This window comes from Ptychodera flava, chromosome 3, assembly GCF_041260155.1.
Source record: "Ptychodera flava strain L36383 chromosome 3, AS_Pfla_20210202, whole genome shotgun sequence".
NCBI lineage: Eukaryota > Metazoa > Hemichordata > Enteropneusta > Ptychoderidae > Ptychodera > Ptychodera flava.
Window position 1 is genome coordinate 18,717,521 of NC_091930.1, and position 18,073 is coordinate 18,735,593.

The 18,073-nt window shown below is 36.1% G+C and overlaps 1 protein-coding gene across 1 annotated transcript; it reads left to right on the plus strand.

Moving 5' to 3' along the window:
• Window positions 1-650: 650 nt before the first annotated feature.
• LOC139129687 (uncharacterized) lies at window positions 651-13,639 on the plus strand. The gene is made up of 5 exons (XM_070695361.1): window positions 651-1,916; window positions 2,132-2,224; window positions 2,745-3,131; window positions 4,299-4,847; window positions 13,483-13,639. Exons 1-5 carry the CDS (start codon window positions 656-658, stop codon window positions 13,599-13,601), a joined length of 2,409 nt encoding a protein of 802 aa, XP_070551462.1. The 5' UTR covers window positions 651-655; the 3' UTR covers window positions 13,602-13,639.
• The last annotated feature ends 4,434 nt before the right edge of the window (window positions 13,640-18,073 follow it).

Genomic DNA, 18,073 nt, shown 5'->3' on the forward strand with positions numbered 1-18,073 from the left:
GCATTTAAAAAAAATTAATGAATCAATTTAAGAACCTGCCCTACGAAAATGGCTCCACAACCTGCTGATAAGAGGTAGTGTAGTAAATCTGCATGCAGAACTACGCAACACATGTTTTATTTATTCTGCGTGCATTCATAATAAATATGCGGCTATATAATATTGGGGGACTTGAAAGTTTTTGATCATATAGAGGGGGCCTTGAACATTTTTTAGGATACTGATTGGGAACTGAAAAAAGAAGATTTCAATCGCGATTCCTCCAGCCTCATCATTTTTGTGAACGCAGTCTTATAAAAACATTTTCTCAAGTAATTTATTGATGATGGTCCCAAACTTGTCCCTGATCAACAGCAAAAATGGGAAGAAACCTCAGTATACATGATAGGTAAAACTAGTGTATAATATGCCTGAAGTTAAAAATGGCAACAAACACAGATGATACTGCTTCATATTATATTATTCATATCAAACCATTATGTAAACCAGGCACCTGCATGCTATATCATTATACCCTATTTCACACCATTTTTTTCTAACGCAACATATTGATTCGATAGTGATTGTCTATTTCACGCACACTCTTGGTAATTATTTATTTGGAAACATTGTATTCTGACGTCTTGATTACAACTTCTAATTTTCTTCGTAGAGAATGGCTACAGACCTAATCCATCCGGCAGCGCTTCTTGTAATAGACAGATGGAATTCTCCGATCCATGGTGGCATTGCAGCTGCGTTGTATCTAATCATCGGACTACTGAAAAAATTGGGGTTTCTAATTTACTGTACAGTGTTAGAAGCCGATGACAAAATGGTCCGCGAGGCTACGCGTATTGGAGTAAATTTAATTTTTCCTGAAAGAAAGCGCGAATATGAAAAGTTACGACCAAATTATCTCTGGCTTGTAGCGCATAACACTTTCTTCCCAAATTTGAACAAAATTGAAAATTTGAAATTTGTTTTTGGGTTTGGACTAGTTTCGGCATCTATCGCCCTCAATATCAAAGAAAATGTTTTATCTGGTGCTAAATATTTCCATGTCAATGTGTGGTGCCCGGACGAATTACCCGACAACATGTTTACGTATGATAAAGAATTCACTGAATCGAATTATGAATGGCTGAATCACCAAAATCTATATGCTGATGCGGTATTATCAATTGGTCAAAAGACGTTTGAATTTTTCGACGACAGATTTGGTTCACGGTTAACCAAGCATATAATGCTGTTACCACTACCAGAAATCAGACATTTCGAAGTTCCAACCTCTGACAAAATACCACGTACACGAAATTTCCAAATTTTGACTCCAATCGAAAACTGCTATGCATCGTATATGACACATAATGATATACTTCCATATTCCATGAATTTAGTGGCAGAAAGCTACGATAACTTTGGCAAAGAAGAACCACCGAAGTGGAAAATTATGTGTATGAAAAAATATGATGACAAAACCGTCAGTGAGCGTTTAAAACCTCATCCTAAACTCAGGATTCTTAGCGACGGGTTTACGAAGGAAAAAATTTCAAGCGAAATTGATTTTTCACACCTAATAATACTACCACCACTTTCGATAAATTCTTTAAATGTTACTCTGATAACAATAGCCAGGGGTAAACCAATCATTGTTCCCTTAGCGTCAGAAAGCGACTATTTCATCGAGAAACATTTTTCTGAATTTCGTCATAACATGGTTGTTGACATGCGCGGCAAATCAGACGAGTTGAAGGAAAAAATTGTTGATATCTTTCAAAACTATGCAACGCATCTGAATTATGCCTCCCGGGTCAGAGATATCATGAGGAATAAGGTGATGAAAGAAGTACAGAGAACGAACTCACAGTTGTTCGGTTATATTCAACAATACGTTGAGCTGCCGAAAGGATCAATCGGTCGTCTTTCGAGAAAAGGTAGGAACCTTTCCTTTCTAAATAAATGCACACACGGACATGGTTGTTAATATTCATATCAGTAATAAACATTTTCTAATCTACAAGCTTGAAGAACAAATGAACTGTGTCTATGCAAGTGTAATGTACATGATTTCTTCGATAAAGTTCACTCTGTGTTTCATTTTGTGCTAAGTCTTCTTTCCTGTCTGGCTTTCGATTTCTGTAATATGTAGATACAGCTGCCACAAGGGCAATCACTATTCCACCTACTTCGATGCAAGCTGTTGTAGCTGATCAAAGTTCGTCTGAACAAAGTAGGAAACTCGGTAAGTTCATATGAAAACAAAGAAATAATGCCTTTTCACATTGGTTATATACGTTCTTGCATAAAATTCTGAACAAGAGAAGACAGAAGGGGTTCAGAAAGATGTATTAGAAAATCACAACACATGAGCAAATTAAACATTTAATTTACTTTCCCCTTTTAGAGGTAGCCGCAGCCGTAAATTCTTTGACACCACCATGCTAATGAAAAGGCGGCACTGCAACAACAACTTTCCAACTTTACGCGTATCATCCATTAAATTTCTCTTGTGTATCAAATGTGCACCCACTTGCACATATGACAATAAACTATTTGGCAAGAGTCATTACGTGACTATGGTGTCAAGTTGTTCTTTACAAAATATTATCATTCAAAAAGTATTGACAGAACATAAGTTACAATGTCAGCTACTAAGGGGAAATTTACCCAGCATCATCGTAAAGGATTTTAAGTCAGTGATTTCACGCCGTCTAAGAATTAAATTTATCTGATTTGTCAGGAAAACTTACTTTTGCCTTTAGGTTCCCTTGCGGTTCAAATTGAAACCTCGTATGGCAGTGCAGTTGAAGATTCATCTATGGAAGATGTTAATGAAAGATTTCATAAAATCGAGGGCAGCAGACCCGTAACCGAAGGGATTGGGAAAGTTTTGAGCGGGACGCACAAAGATGTCCACGTGAAGGAAGTTGAAGAAGGCTGTCTGCGATACGTGACGAACTGTGGATCATTAGAAGCACTGGAAGCCCTGTGGAGTGAGTATATCAGTGGACGACTGGACAAAACCATCCATTCTACGATCATCACACCAACACTACTCAGCAAGATTCAAGCTCACTACCTAACCCTTGATATCTACATTCCAGTACAGGAGTATTTACTCTGTAAGAGGGAAATACCGCTATTGACAGGTAATGACTCCCTTTACAATTTGTTGATTTTGATATGTTGATCATATAGTGAGAAACTGTAATTTAATCAGCTCGTTGTTGGAAGTTATTACCAATTATGATTTCTGAATAATAAAAGTTGACAATAATAAACAGGCATAAACGCATGTATTTCTGAAATATAAAGCATTCGCAATTTTTTTATTGGCCCACACACATGTATCGCCCGATCCACGAAAAGTTCGGCGTAAATATCAACAGTGATAACAGTACACACGGAGGTATTATCTCCACAGCTAACACTTTCGCCATCTCCAAACTACAAAAAGCCTTATTGTGCAATAAAAAGACATTAACACAGATCTCTGTGTAAAACAAGTAGTAAACCTTATTTTATAACGAGCCTTATCAGGCATGTTACCGCACACCGCACTAGATTAATTCGTTAACCTGCATGCTCCATGGAGCTCTCAGATGCCGGGCGACCGACAACGTCCAGGCGGTAGGGGAACAAGCCATTGCCCGAAGCCATGAGGAAAAGGCCCTGTTTATTGCAAACGAATTGCCATGCAAGCCCAAAATTTGAGTTGTCCTTCGTTGTGGAAAAATTCGAAAAATCCACTATTTCGACATTGCCTTGTCAATTTGTCAAATCATAATTTTCACATCGCATTTTCACTCTATGAAATTTTTGTTTAAGAGATAGAAGAATTTCAATAAAAAAGTTACTGACTGTTTTATCATACTGTACCATAGAAAAGTATCTTGAACAGTGTTTTTGAAAATTTAATAATATTTTACTTTTGAAGTGAAACGAGCTGCATCAAACGTCGAAAGATCTGTGGATGAAAACATTTGGCAACACAATCAACGCAAGTATCAAAGTTTGACACAGAAATATTAGTGTCATACATGTACTGTCGACGTCTTCAAACTGCGATCAAGAAAAACTCATGACAGCTAGTTTGTATTCCGTATAATTATCACCCCTAATATAACATTCCGTTTACAGTGCACGTCTAAGTATTGGCCGGTTAAGATCGGCCAAGACATTTTTAGCAGGGTCAGTATTGGGCTATGTTTATTTTGTGTAATTAGGTTTTGGTCGCGTTTGATTTGATCCTTTTCTGACTCTGATACTTATTCTGGCGTCACATTTTTCTATGTGCTCTACACATTCCTCAATAGGTTCCCAGACAAGCCCACTCCGTCGACGCAGTGTTGCCGCAATAACTGAACTCAAATCTGGACAACCTAGGAATGTTGACCGAAACCATACCGTGGACTGTCTAAATCTTGTACTTTCGCAAATACAAATACGCGACGGTCAAAACCACTCCGGATTACTGAGTAGAGATGACCTCAAAATTCCGGAATTACATCACCATAGAATGACTTTTGTAACGAAACGCGACAAAGTACGACTGGATGTCCATGTCCGTAGAGGAAAACTGTGGGAATCCTTCAGTAAAAGGGACAAAGTCGACTCGACTTTAAATGCTGAACTCACTTCTATAGGTGGAAGTATGAATGAGACAATCTCCGACTTCGTACATCTGAAAATACACTCCAGCAAACACTCCACACAGCAAAAAGCTGTCCTACATGAAGCCGGCCAGAAATTGCTGACGCAGAGGGAACACGTGACTAGCCAGGCTACACCTCTGAAGGAAAAGAGTGAAGCAAGAAATGTAGTCATTGGTACGTTACAGAGTGATTTACAACGAGTCCATCAAGGTGAGTTATTTCCCGAATTTGTCATACCACTATATTAATGTAATTTATAAATATTTCACAAAAATGAAGATTATTCTCGAGTTCATCTTATTTAAGGGATTGATCAGTTGACTCAGCGTGGGGTGGAGGCAGTGGATAAGATTTTTGCGGATATCAAAAGTGGCTGACCCCTATTCTAACTTTCTAAAACAGGGTGACTCCCCTGAGATGAAGGCAAAAAACCTCGTGAAATATAAATTAATTTATATATATATATATATATATATATATATATATATATATATATATATATATATATATATATATATATATATATATATATATTTATAGTGCTCGATGCTAAAGCAGAGCGTTATAAATAAATAATTACAAATTTTGTAATTATTAATTATATATATATATATATATATATATATATATATATGTGTGTATTATATATATATATATATATATATATATATATATATATATATATATATATATATATATATATATATAGTTATTCTGTGTTTTTGTCAAATTGTTGACATAACAGTTGTAATATGGAAATTTCAAAAAGTCAATTTTAAAGTTTGAATACAGTATTTTGAATGAGCTGTGACTGTATTCCACACTTTCTATGTATAACCAGATGTCCAGAACTATTGACATGCTGGAGTAAAAAAAATCTGTATCATCTTCCTTGTACTGACACATTAACAATCTACAAAATTGCTGGAAAGAAAGGGCCCTATGGCAATGCAACAGATACTTAAACTCAGTGAAACTATCTATGACCCTTTCTCTATCTATTCTACAACTGAAATGAGTTGAAAGATTCTCAAACTCTGCACTAGCAAAGAAACAATAGCTGGGATTTTTCTGAAGGTACCAGTATAGACTGGGGGTTTAACACTGTGTCAAAACACTGCAAAATATGCATATCATTCTGTGGAAATCTGTCAGATAAATTACAAACCAGCTCCTCAATATAAGTACTGCACAAATAATCACTATCAAAATTTCTACATGTTGATCTCAGCTGTTTTCCCTTGTACTTGAAATCATGACAATCTTGCTTGAACTGAGTGAGATGTTTCATCATAGATGAATTAGCTGACACATCCTTAAGCAGTGAAGTAGCTATCTGAACCTTTGGCTTTAAAACTGACAAGTCTCCCTGATCTCTCTGAAATAACTTACTGAGATTGGAAACCACTGGCAAAACATCCATGAGTAATGCGTGATACAAAGCTGTAACTCGTGATTTCTGCTAGCAAGCCCTTAGCAACAGACTTGTTACTTTCAGATTAAGGCAAGGGAATCAAACATTGAAAAGGAACAAACTGTTAAAGATTTTCATCGTCAACAGTTCCTTTCATTAATGAGCTACTATGTTTGATCGCTGCTGACCTTTGACGTTGTACTTACATAAAATTATCGCAAGTCATCAACATGATCAAAGCAAGTCGACCGTTCATTCACACAGGTTGTACCTCCTACTTTGTACTTGTCAGAAAGTCGGCAGGCAACAAGTGTTTTCATTCGTACAATATTGTTTTTACACTTTTTCTTTAAAAATGTCAAAATTTGTAAGATAGGGGAGTCAAAGGCGTACATGCAGGCCGACATGCCGTACATGCAGGTACTCAGATCAAATCCTTTCTGTGAGAAACAAATTCATTAAGCAGTGAACAAAATCAGGGATATATACACTGACCATTCTGTGATTAGTGAACATGTACTGACCAATCGGTAAATATGTATTGACCATTCAGTGAATGTACATTGTCAATTCAGTGTACATGCACTGAATAATCGTCTTACATGTGTTGACCAAACAGTGACATGTCCCGACCATTCAGTGAATGTACACTGTCAATTCAATGAAAATCCACTAATCTGATAATCAGTGTCCATGCACTGACCAATCAGTGTACATGCACTGATCAATCAGTGTACGTACACTGACCAATCAGTGTACAAGTACTGACCAATCAGTGAACATGCACTGAACAATCAGTGTACGTACACTGACCAATCAGTGTACATGCACTGACCAATCAGTGTACATGCACTGACCAATCAGTGTACATGCACTGACCAATCAGTGTACATGCACTGACCAATCAGTGTACATGCACTGAACAATCAGTGTACATGCACTGACCAATCAGTGAACATGCACTGACCAATCAGTGTACATGCACTGACCAATCAGTGTACATGCACTGACCAATCAGTGTACATGCACTGACCAATCAGAGTACTGCTACATGCCAGGTGGCAGAAATTGCAACTGAAAATGACCTAAGGGCAGTGCTGCCCTCAGGGTAACTAAGAGCCGAGTGAAAATGTGCTCAACATTCAATGACGTCACTGAGGAACTGCGTGTCCGCCCTGAAGGCAGTTCAGATATGGTATTGCTGCCATCAGGACAGATCGGTAGATATACACAATGCAACACTTTAAGGATAGGAAATTTCTGTAAGCCCTGAGGGCAACAATATGTCTGAGCTGCCCTCAGGGCAGACATACATTTCCTATTCTTACAGCATTGCAGAGATGGCATTGCATAGTGTATACCTACCAATCTACCCGGAGAGCAGAAACATATCTGAGCTGCTGATAATCAGTGAATATGCACTGACCAATCAGTGTACATGCAGTGTCCAATCAGTTTACATACACTGACCAATCAGTGTACATGCACTGACCAATCAGTGTACATGCACTGACCTATCAGTGTACAAGCACTGACCAATCAGTGTACAATCAGTGCACTGACCAATCAGTGTACATGCACTAACCATCAGTGTACATGCACTGACCTATCAGTGTACAAGCACTGACCAATCAGTGTACAATCAGTGCACTGACCAATCAGTGTACAATCAGTGCACTGTCCAATCAGTGTACATGCACTGTCCAATCAGTGTACATGCACTGACCAATCAGTGTACAATCAGTGCACTGTCCAATCAGTGTACATGCACTGACCAATCAGTGTACATGCACTGACCAATCAGTGTACATGCACTGACCAATCTGTGTACAATCAGTGCACTAGTCCAATCAGTGTACGTGCACTGTCCAATCAGTGTACATGCAAAAGTGTAAGTCTTTCACTTTTTTCAGCTTGTTGAAGCTGGTTTGTTTTGCTCAGTCACTTTTCATCAATTTGAACTGGTTTCAAGAGGGGGTTCTTTTCCCGTAATATTAACATGTGCATTTATAATTTCAATATACTAATACGGACTCCATTTATTAACACTTCGACAATTGATCATGCATATCCACACAAAATATAAAATAAATTGCGGGGCTTTCACTCAAAAATTGGGTATGGGGGTGTATTTCATGCAGACTTCTTGCAAGGAGCCAGGGCTTTAGGTGATTTTAGGGACTTTGAGACAAATTCATCAAATACCCCAGCCTTTCTTTAAATAATGACAGCTCCCTTACCTTCATTTGTCACCAGCCTTTGTCAGAAACTTCTTGTGACTAATCTTGCAAAAATAGTCTGTTGAATTAAGACAGTCCAGACCCAATATCTAGAAACGATACACAATGCATAAGGCCAGCCAAGTTTACATCATACCATGAAAAGTCTGAAAATGAGAAGAACAACAGAAAGAAGGGACTTTGGATCACAATGTGTATATAAAATCTGAAATATATTTTTGACTTAAAGATAAGAAATTTCTAAGATTAGCAATAGCTTATGATTGGTAACAGACTTTCAATATTGACAATAACTATCATACATTTAGATTTGGGAGGCACTGTAGACCAGTGGTGATGGTAAAGGACTCACTATCAGAGGATGGTGAGTTTCAGACCTAATTCAAGACCCGATAGGTCAAGAGTAATGGACTCATTGTCGGAGGACGGTAAGTTCAAGACTCCAGCACAGTGTTGTGCCCTTGAGCAAGGCACTTTACTCCTCAGTGCTCATTGGGGGTTAGTGGGTTATGCGTACCTCATCCTGTAATTGGGCTATTAATGCTCGTTGGATTATCGACTGATAAAAAGGGACGGATAAAAAATGGACAATAGACTGATAAAAAAATTAAAAAGAATAAGAAAAAGATACTTACCGGTACCTTAACATGCTAATTCATCCTTCTTACGCTGACTTTGACTGGCAAGTTGCGAATGAGTTTTGAAGATTTGACGAATTGCCAGAGGTGAGTCCACATGCCAGACACAAATGTTTGGATATACAAATCCAGACTGAAAGATTGTGTCCAGTATGGTGCTCTGTGATCTCCAACCCTTACCACAAGTGAAGATGTAGTGTGGAACATCAGTTTTCGAACAAACTCTTGTTGGTACCAATCAAATGGTATGGTTTTACTGACAACATATTTGGGTAAGATGACTGCCTACATATTGACTTCCTGAGTGGATCAATGATAACATACTTTCTTACTAAGTTAGCAGACTCAATAACCACTAGAATTAAGCTAAACTTCAGGGTGTGTTTTGAGAAGCCTGTTGAGTTAGTTGTGCAAGGTACTTCATTTGTTTGAGTTCACCACGGAGACTTAGCACACTAACTATTCATTCATGGTTTGGGTTGGAGTTTGCAGATACCACTGAATTTTTCAGTCTACCTGGGGCAGCAGTCTGCAAATGAACTTTGGTGAAAAGACAATTAACACACAGTTGTGAAAAACATGGGCGTGTGGTCCACAAATACAGGAGGTGGAAGTTGAATGCAACTATGAGATGGATAACCAGGGTAATATAACAGACAAACTACACTCTACTCCCTGTCACATTGTACACATAATATCAGGAAGGAGGTACATGATGATACAAAATCTGACAAGTGATGTGTGATTGTTTGCACACAATTATTTTGAGCCCTGTACATACAAATTCTAATTTGTAACTTACCTTTTTTCAGTTGGTGTACATCTTATAATTTAAAAGACGCAAAATCAAAACAAAGATAATGAATGAAATTAGGCTGAAAATTGAGAAAAATTAAGAAAATATTATATTAAAAATGCACAACTTGAGTATACGGTAGTTCTCTTTTTGGAGGATGTGATGGCCCTGAAAAGGGCCCTTTGATTTGTGTGTACAATATGTACACGATATAAAATTTCAGGTTCATTTGAACCCAAAGACATCGTTATCATGGCAACAGCTACCAGGAAAGAGGTCACCTGTAGAATGGGTGACATCTTCATTGTCTGCTGTATGTCTTCATATCTTCATAACCTCTGATATATCTTCCATGTCATCCAACGTGTCAAAACTTTTCACAATGGTGGTTGGACTTGTGACATCATCTCCAAGTCTGTCAGTCACACTGATTTCACTGTTGTAGTCTTCAAAAATGCTGTCTTCAATAACCAGTGTGTAAAATGTACGGATTATCTGGGTTAGTTTGGAAAGAAAAAAGATGTATGAATGATTTCAGCCAGACACAAAAATTTGAATTATTCAGAAAGAATTCCAAAATCCAGGCATGTAGAGTCAGGATGATCATGAAAAAAAAGCTATTCATTGTTTACATTATGACTAAGATCATTTAATTTGATATTACATTCTGCAAGCAGGAACATGGAATTTGATTGAGAACAAAAATGCAAAAGTTTGGAGAGAGGGAAAGAAAATCAGAGATAAAAATAAAAACATGTATCAATGGCAATTTTTGACAATATTTAAAATAAGATTGGATAAGAAACATAACAATTTATCGCCTTATTGCATGAATAACACACTGTAAGAAAGGAGTGTACCAACAATCACATGATACAGTTACAGTACTCAGTGAGTGTGAGACTGTGAAGGTGAGCTGCAGTGCTAGAAATACCTTGCACACAAAAAGTGTTGGAGAAAGGTCGAGACAGAGTAAGATAGTAACCGTTACAGCTAGATACAGTGTCACATCGAGAGGCAGACCTTACATGGGGATACATTATAAACATCATACTATAGATTATGAGAAAATGTTCACACAATGTGATTTGATATGACAGTCAGTCAATTCCATAATCGCCAGATAAAAGCTACCTATGGAACCTCTTATATCATAAACAAAGATTGTTTCAATTTGAAATGAATTCTTTAAATGGCCAATGGAAAACTACACAAATTACAACAACATTGGACTTGTAATATTTTCAATATCTGTAGACTGACTCTAAGGATATTTATAAACTAGAGAAAAGTTAAATGTTCAAATTCAAACATATAAAGAAAATTTGAGTGTGGCCTACAAAAAATTACAAATAAACAATATTGAGAAATCAATGTTTCCAACATTAAAGGAAATACATCAAAACTCATTCACTTTGGTTTAGAGTTGAACAAACTCTTATTTGTATATGGCCTTTGCAATCAATAAATCATGTTAAAGACATTTATCATGGTACATAACCAACATTAAGGGTGGCACAACAGTACACTGTTTTAAGATTACATTAGGTATGATTTAGAAAAATTAAATATTACACACAAAATGATGAATGATGGCTGGTAGTGTGAAACATCTAACAGTGACACAACAAGTAAATGTTAACTAGGAATGGAGATACAAAGTGAATACAGATATTGTGCACATACTCTGGCAGACACTGAAGGTTAAAAACAAAAATATACTTTAGCATGGCCAGCACAATAAATAAACAAACAAGTAAACATTGAGACAAGGAAATTTAAGGTAACACATTGAAGAAGAAATCGAAATCAAAATGCTGAACAAAATATAATTTGCAAAATTTTGACAAATTTGTACACTGGAACGTATCTGAAAAGTTTGATAAATTTTGACAAAAACTTTCAAAAACAATAACAAATTAGCAATAGTTTGCAGTTCGAAACAGAACAAATATGGATGGGAAGGACAGGGAAATGCGGACGAGAAAATTTATAGAAAAGAAATAGGAAATAGAACAATAGACTTTTGGAGAAGAATAGAAAATTGATTGTAGAGTCAAGCGTAGCCAACACACAAACAAACAATTATGGAAACAAAATGAAAGTATCTGAGAATCAGAGATTAAATAAAAAAACAACAACAATACAATAACACAGCTACACAGGCTGGGGTATTGTAATGACACTAGACCTGAGAGGATAGAAAACAAAATTAAATTTCAGTTTGGCAGACAAAAAAACAATTCCGTATGGCCAACAAAAAAACAACATAAACATGCAGTTATAAATTTGAAGTTTAGATTATTTCTGTATATTTAGGGTCACAGAGTATTGACAAAAGGAAACAGATTAGAGATATTGGTTAACACGATACAATTTGAAGAACTGTCAACAAATATGTACACAGTAGGTTTATATACCAAAAGCTTAATTTATGACAAAAACTTAAAAACAAAAAAAACTAAAACTATATCATGAGGACTTTGTGAAGCAAGGTATTTCAAATATGAAACAGGAAGACACAGATTGGCAGGTCAGGCAAATTTGGATGAGAGAATCGGGGAAAAATAGAAAATCAAGAAAAAAAATTTGGGGAGTAAAAATTAAAACAAAAATTTGTCAAGGTAAAACAACAGCAAACGAACAAAAAAACACTGCATGTATCTGTGATTGACAACAAAACAACAAAACAATTTACAATATGGCAACTGTGCTTAGACATAAGCTAATCAACAATACAATTATTCAGTTACATAGATACCATGTAAAGACAGAACAACTGGTAGAAGACAGAACATAGAAAACAAAGCTAAATTTCAGAATGGCTGACAACAAACAACAAAAACAAGCAGACATTTGAAGCACAGATTATTTCTGTAAATTTAGGATCACAAATAATAACACAAAAATTTACAAAAACAAAATTTGCAAAACAAAATTGACAAATATGTACACATTAGGGCAAAATACACACACCTTGATAAATATTGGGAAGAACTTGGGAAAAAAAACAAATAAAACTATGGCATAAACAAAACAGTTACTGCCAGTATTTGAAAACTGATTAGTGAAATAGGATAAGAGAGAGACAGATTTGGCAGGTCTGGGAAATTTCAGTGGGAAAACTTGGGGAAACAAATATGAATCACAAAGCCAGAAATAAAATTTAGGAGAATGTTGAAAAACATTTGGTAGCGTTCATAGTAACGGTAAACAAACAAAGACAAATTAACAAATGAAAAAACACATTGTATGTATCTGTGATTGAGATCAAATACATGTACAACAAAAAAGTTTACAACCTGGCAACTCTATCTGTAAAACATGAGCTGATATAACAGCAATACAATGACTTACCTTATGGACTGAAAATCACAATATTATCAATAAAATGCAAATATGTTGCCATGGAAACATGTGAGTTACATCAACATGTATTCGTGATTGAGGTCAAAACACATCAAAACAATTAACAACTTGGCAAACCTTGGTAAAACATGAGCTAATCAGCAATACACTTACCTTATGGACTGAAAATCACATTTCCATCAATAAAATGCAAATACGTTGCCATGGAAACACGTGAGTTACATAACAATGTAAGGAAGTTGTTCCTTTAAATGTTCCATGTGTTTGTGTAAACCAAAGAAGTTTCCATTCAGTCAAAATTTGTGAGATCTGAAAATGTTTGACTTCATAGAAATTGTAGTTTGCAATTTGACCTTTGACCTTTGTTTTTTGTTTTTATTTTCCCTAGGCCATCCGGTCAAGGGGAGTGTCCTTGAAGTGTTTGGGTCAAGATCAATGCCAGGACAATTTAATTGGGCCAGAGGAATATACATCAAGAAGAACGGTCAATGGGTTATATGTGATTAAAACAATCATAGAGTTCAGGTTATTGATCCAATCAGACACTGCTGTGATCTTATCTTACAATTCCATGCATTCCCAAAGTCATTTGAACCATGGAGTGTCACAGTGGATGAAGACAATGACCAATACTTTATGAGTGACGAAGGGAATGGTCAAGTTGTGGTGAGTTCTGGACAAAGCAAGATTTTAAACTGTTTTGGACGCAAAGAAGGAATTGATCCAAACGGTATCTGCTTGAGTCCTGATGGTTTTATATTCATTGGTGACTACAAAGGATATGTGAGAAAATATAATAAATCTGGTGAACACATTGCAAGAACTGAAAAAGGACAAGTCAGTAAACCCAGGGATCTGATTGTGAATAAGAAATGTATTTTTGTATCAGATTATGGCAGGAAATGTGTTCATGTTTTGAATCACCAGATGCAAAGTATAAGAGACATTGGCAAGGGACACTTAGAGGATCCAGTGGGTTTGTGTTTTGATCACCAACAAGATGGCATATATGTTTGTGATTACAGGGGCATAGAGTGGTTCACTTCAATTGTGATGGTGAATTTCTCAGCTATAAAGGTCAAGGTCAGTTAAAGAATCCCTGGTACATTGCACTGTGTAAGGATAATCCATACAGATTAGTTGTAACACAGGACGGTTACTGTGTTAAACTACTGTACATATAAGCAGACATGACACCACATCATGTCAACTCTGCAGGGATATCTCCAGGTGAAAATCTACAAATTTTCTGACAAATTTTACACAACTCATTGCAACTGGCAGGCTGTAAATGTGTATTTTTGAAGGTACTTTGCATATTTTATACTTTTGGATCAAACATTATTTGGCATCTTGGACAGACCAATTCACCCAATCTGATTAAAATCAGATGTAGAGTACGCCGACGTCTATACTTCACAGTATTCTCTTGTTGTTGAGAGGTGACAGCAAGAGAATACCGTGTAAGTATAATAGACGTCTCCGTACTCTTCATCTGATTTAATCAGATTACAATTCACCCAATGTTTATGGAAAATTGAGTATTTTATGAGTTTTCTAACAGCAGCCTTTTGCAATTTTATTGTGAAATATTTGTCAGAATAATTCTTGACTTTCACAGATGTGTGCATGAGTGTACAGAAACATACATAGAAGCAGACATGACAATATAACATGTCAACTCTGCAGGTATATTTCTGGTGAAAAGCTGAAACTTTCCAGACTAGCTTTACACAACACGATGCAACCGAAAGACTGTACGGCATTTTCACAATTGAGTGTACAAAGTAGGGGTCAAAAATGGCCAAATTTCAACCTTATTGTTTTAATGTGAAAACCTTACCAGGACTTAGGTACATATGCCACATATATGGTGCAGAAATGGTTTCGCACAAACTGTCTTAGTTCCATAATAAACAGGCCTTCTTTATAGTACCCGTACATGGGGTACGGACACTACACAATATAGAAAATTAAGAAAAGATTTTGCACCATTGCAAAATTTAGGGGAGAATATACAATACTTTTACCAAATGCAAATCAATACAGTTAGCCTTACATCATAAAATGACTTTTGTAGAGAATCTTTGAATTCCACGGGTGTATACAATGTTGTCCTTCATACCAAAACAAAGGAAACACTTTATTTTGAAAGAACAACGAACACATTTCAATTATTGCTTAATAATCTTCCACAGTGAATCCCAAAACTTAAAATGATAATTGGCAGCATGCATAGCATGATATATAGCATTCTTTCATATGTTAGTCCATGTTGGAAAGACTCATCAAAATATTTCATAAAGTATGTACAAGGGGTACGGACACTACAACACTAGCCCAAAGCAAACCTGTACTGAAGCTGATCATTTACATTTAGTTTAGAAATAATAGCTGATTAATTGACGAAGAAACATGGTTTTCTTTCCATTTTGCCTTATCCTGTAAACTTTTCACCACAGTGTAATTAATTGAAGATATTATTGAACTTTATTTATGGTTCATGGTTTAATGTTATTCAGAGAACAACACTCAAATATAAATTTAGCATCAACAATAAGAACAAATTGAAAACTTTTAAGTTTTTTGATAAAACAGTAAAATCATCAAGCTATAAAATTTCTAATATTAACCCTACTCACTGATTAATAGTTGTATTTAACTAATTTGAGGGGTGGGGTACGGACACTACACAACATGCATTAAAATTGTTTTCTACTAAAGTTAAGTCTGAACTAAAATTCATTGAACAAAAAATGGCAATGCTTGTACATGAGTGTTGACAAGCCAAATACTGGTCAATATGACATGCTATGAAGAAAAGACATCTGTTTTTAAAGACAGATCAATAATTTGAAAAAGGTCAAGTTGCACCATAACAGTTGTATCAGTGGACCTGTCAAGATAACATTTTATCAACAAATTGCTTGATGTAGAAATATGTCATTTTAGTACTTGAAATAATGAAATTTACTCTTCATGAGATGAAGTGTCTCTTGTCAATGTCATGTGTAGAGAAACAAAATTGTTTTATCTTATTAGTCAACTGAAGGAAACCAACCCAACACACAACTGATTCACTGGATTCACTGAACAATCAATTCATATATTCTCATCTATCGCATAAGCTTTGATATTTGGTATACAGATGACTTAGGATATACTTAGATAATTTCATACAGCTTCAGGAAAAATAATAAATTTGTGTTTTGGAGGCAATTTTTGCAAATTTTAGTTAAAAAATCTAAAAAACTGCTTGTCTCATAGCTTTGTAATTTGATATACAAGTCCCAAGACACAAACTAAGCCAACTTATTTCTTCAAACTTGGGGGGGGGGGGGGAACATGGCCGTAATTTTGTATTTTTGGAGCTAATCTTTAGTCTGCGACCTGAAATAACCTATACCAATCCCAGATATTTATAAGACAGTTTTGTAAACTGTGAAAACAATGTAGTCATATTTGGTATCAGTTTGTAGTGAAAGTTGACCAAGAAAACAAATCTGAGGTTATTTATGACACATGTATAATATAGTGGATCAACTCTAGCTAATATTTCGTTGAGGGAATTTACAGACTCCAGTACATGTCATTTCCACATTGAGTAGTTTATGTCAGCCCTGGGCCAGCCCAGGTTTTGAGTCAACTCAATATTGTCAATATTGACACTCTAGGTCAGGCCAGAATCGGTCTAGTTTTGGCTGGGCAATAGGGGAATCTAGTACTGTCTCAAAATTGGGTCATGTCTGGAGCAAGATGATGCCCAACTGAACCTAAAAGTTTTCACTCCAGTCTTTATCATTCCATGTTCTCAACACAATATCTTCCCACCAGGTTTTGCTCCACAAGTGGGACCACATCATCTGATTAACATTACTTAAAAGAAAGGCATTAGTTAACAAAGACATCAGAAACACTGTGCATTGGTTACATGCATTTCTGTACAATCTGCAACTCCAATTCTGTCGAGAAGTTCATGGAATCAATACTGGAGATGTCTCTGCAGTTCAAGTGTCAATTAGTATTAGATTAATTCTTTTTGGCAAAACTAGGCTGGTCCTGTAAAATGTGAAGGTGAACCAAATTTTTTCCCACAGAGGATTATTGTAACCTTGCCAGGTCCAACCTAAATTTTGTGAATGTTAACATACGGTAGTATCTGTCTTAGTCCAATCATTGTGTTTTATATAAACATCCTATTGAAATCCGAAAGAAAACTATCCGAATTTTCTACCCTGGGTAGGTAACACTGCTGGTGGACAGAATTTTCCCCGAGGTTATCGTTCGCCAGTTAAGCGATGAAATTTGTTTCTTCGCTTCGATAAAGTGTGTATGTGCGATGTATGATAGTGAGCATGCGTGCGTGAGTGCTTCACGAACTCTACAACGTGTTGAGCGGTCTCAGTCAGAAAAATGTAACAACTTAGCCGGCTATTGAACCACTCTTTTTTGGGAGTGGAGATTTAGCCGAGTGGTTCTGTCTGTGGCCTCTCAGCTAGGCGACTGATGCCGTATGTTGTGGGTTCGAATCCGATTGAAAACTATCCGAATACAGACAGTTGACAGGCCATTGGTTGATTAAGTAAATCATCACAGTATGGAGGGTAGCGCAGTGCAACTCATAAACATGATTAAAAACATGAGCAATTTAGGATGATGTCAGGCCACTCCACCACACAAACAGAATAAACAACAAATTGACTACCTAACTCTCTGACACAATATAATTTTGTTTCTTCAAAGGTGTGAATTTATCATAGATCATTGAACAAATGACCGGTGTTTTTCTGCTTTTGATCACAACTTTGAGCTTTTTGTGGACAATCATGTTGACTTCCAATATATTTGTGTACAATAATTGTCAAATTATAGTTATACATTTTATCTGAAACCAATAAATATTCACATTTTGTGTTACACATACTACTCACACAACTGGGAAATATTTGAAATTTTTTTGACTGACGTCCAACATTTGA

Bases quoted from the DNA above. Each gene is read 5' to 3' on its own strand.
- LOC139129687 (XM_070695361.1), top strand. From the start codon at position 656: ATGGCTACAGACCTAATCCATCCGGCAGCGCTTCTTGTAATAGACAGA. The intron at 1,917-2,131 runs GTAGGAACCTTT...TGTAATATGTAG, and splicing joins CGGTCGTCTTTCGAGAAAAG to ATACAGCTGCCACAAGGGCA. The intron at 3,132-4,298 runs GTAATGACTCCC...ATTCCTCAATAG, and splicing joins GGAAATACCGCTATTGACAG to GTTCCCAGACAAGCCCACTC.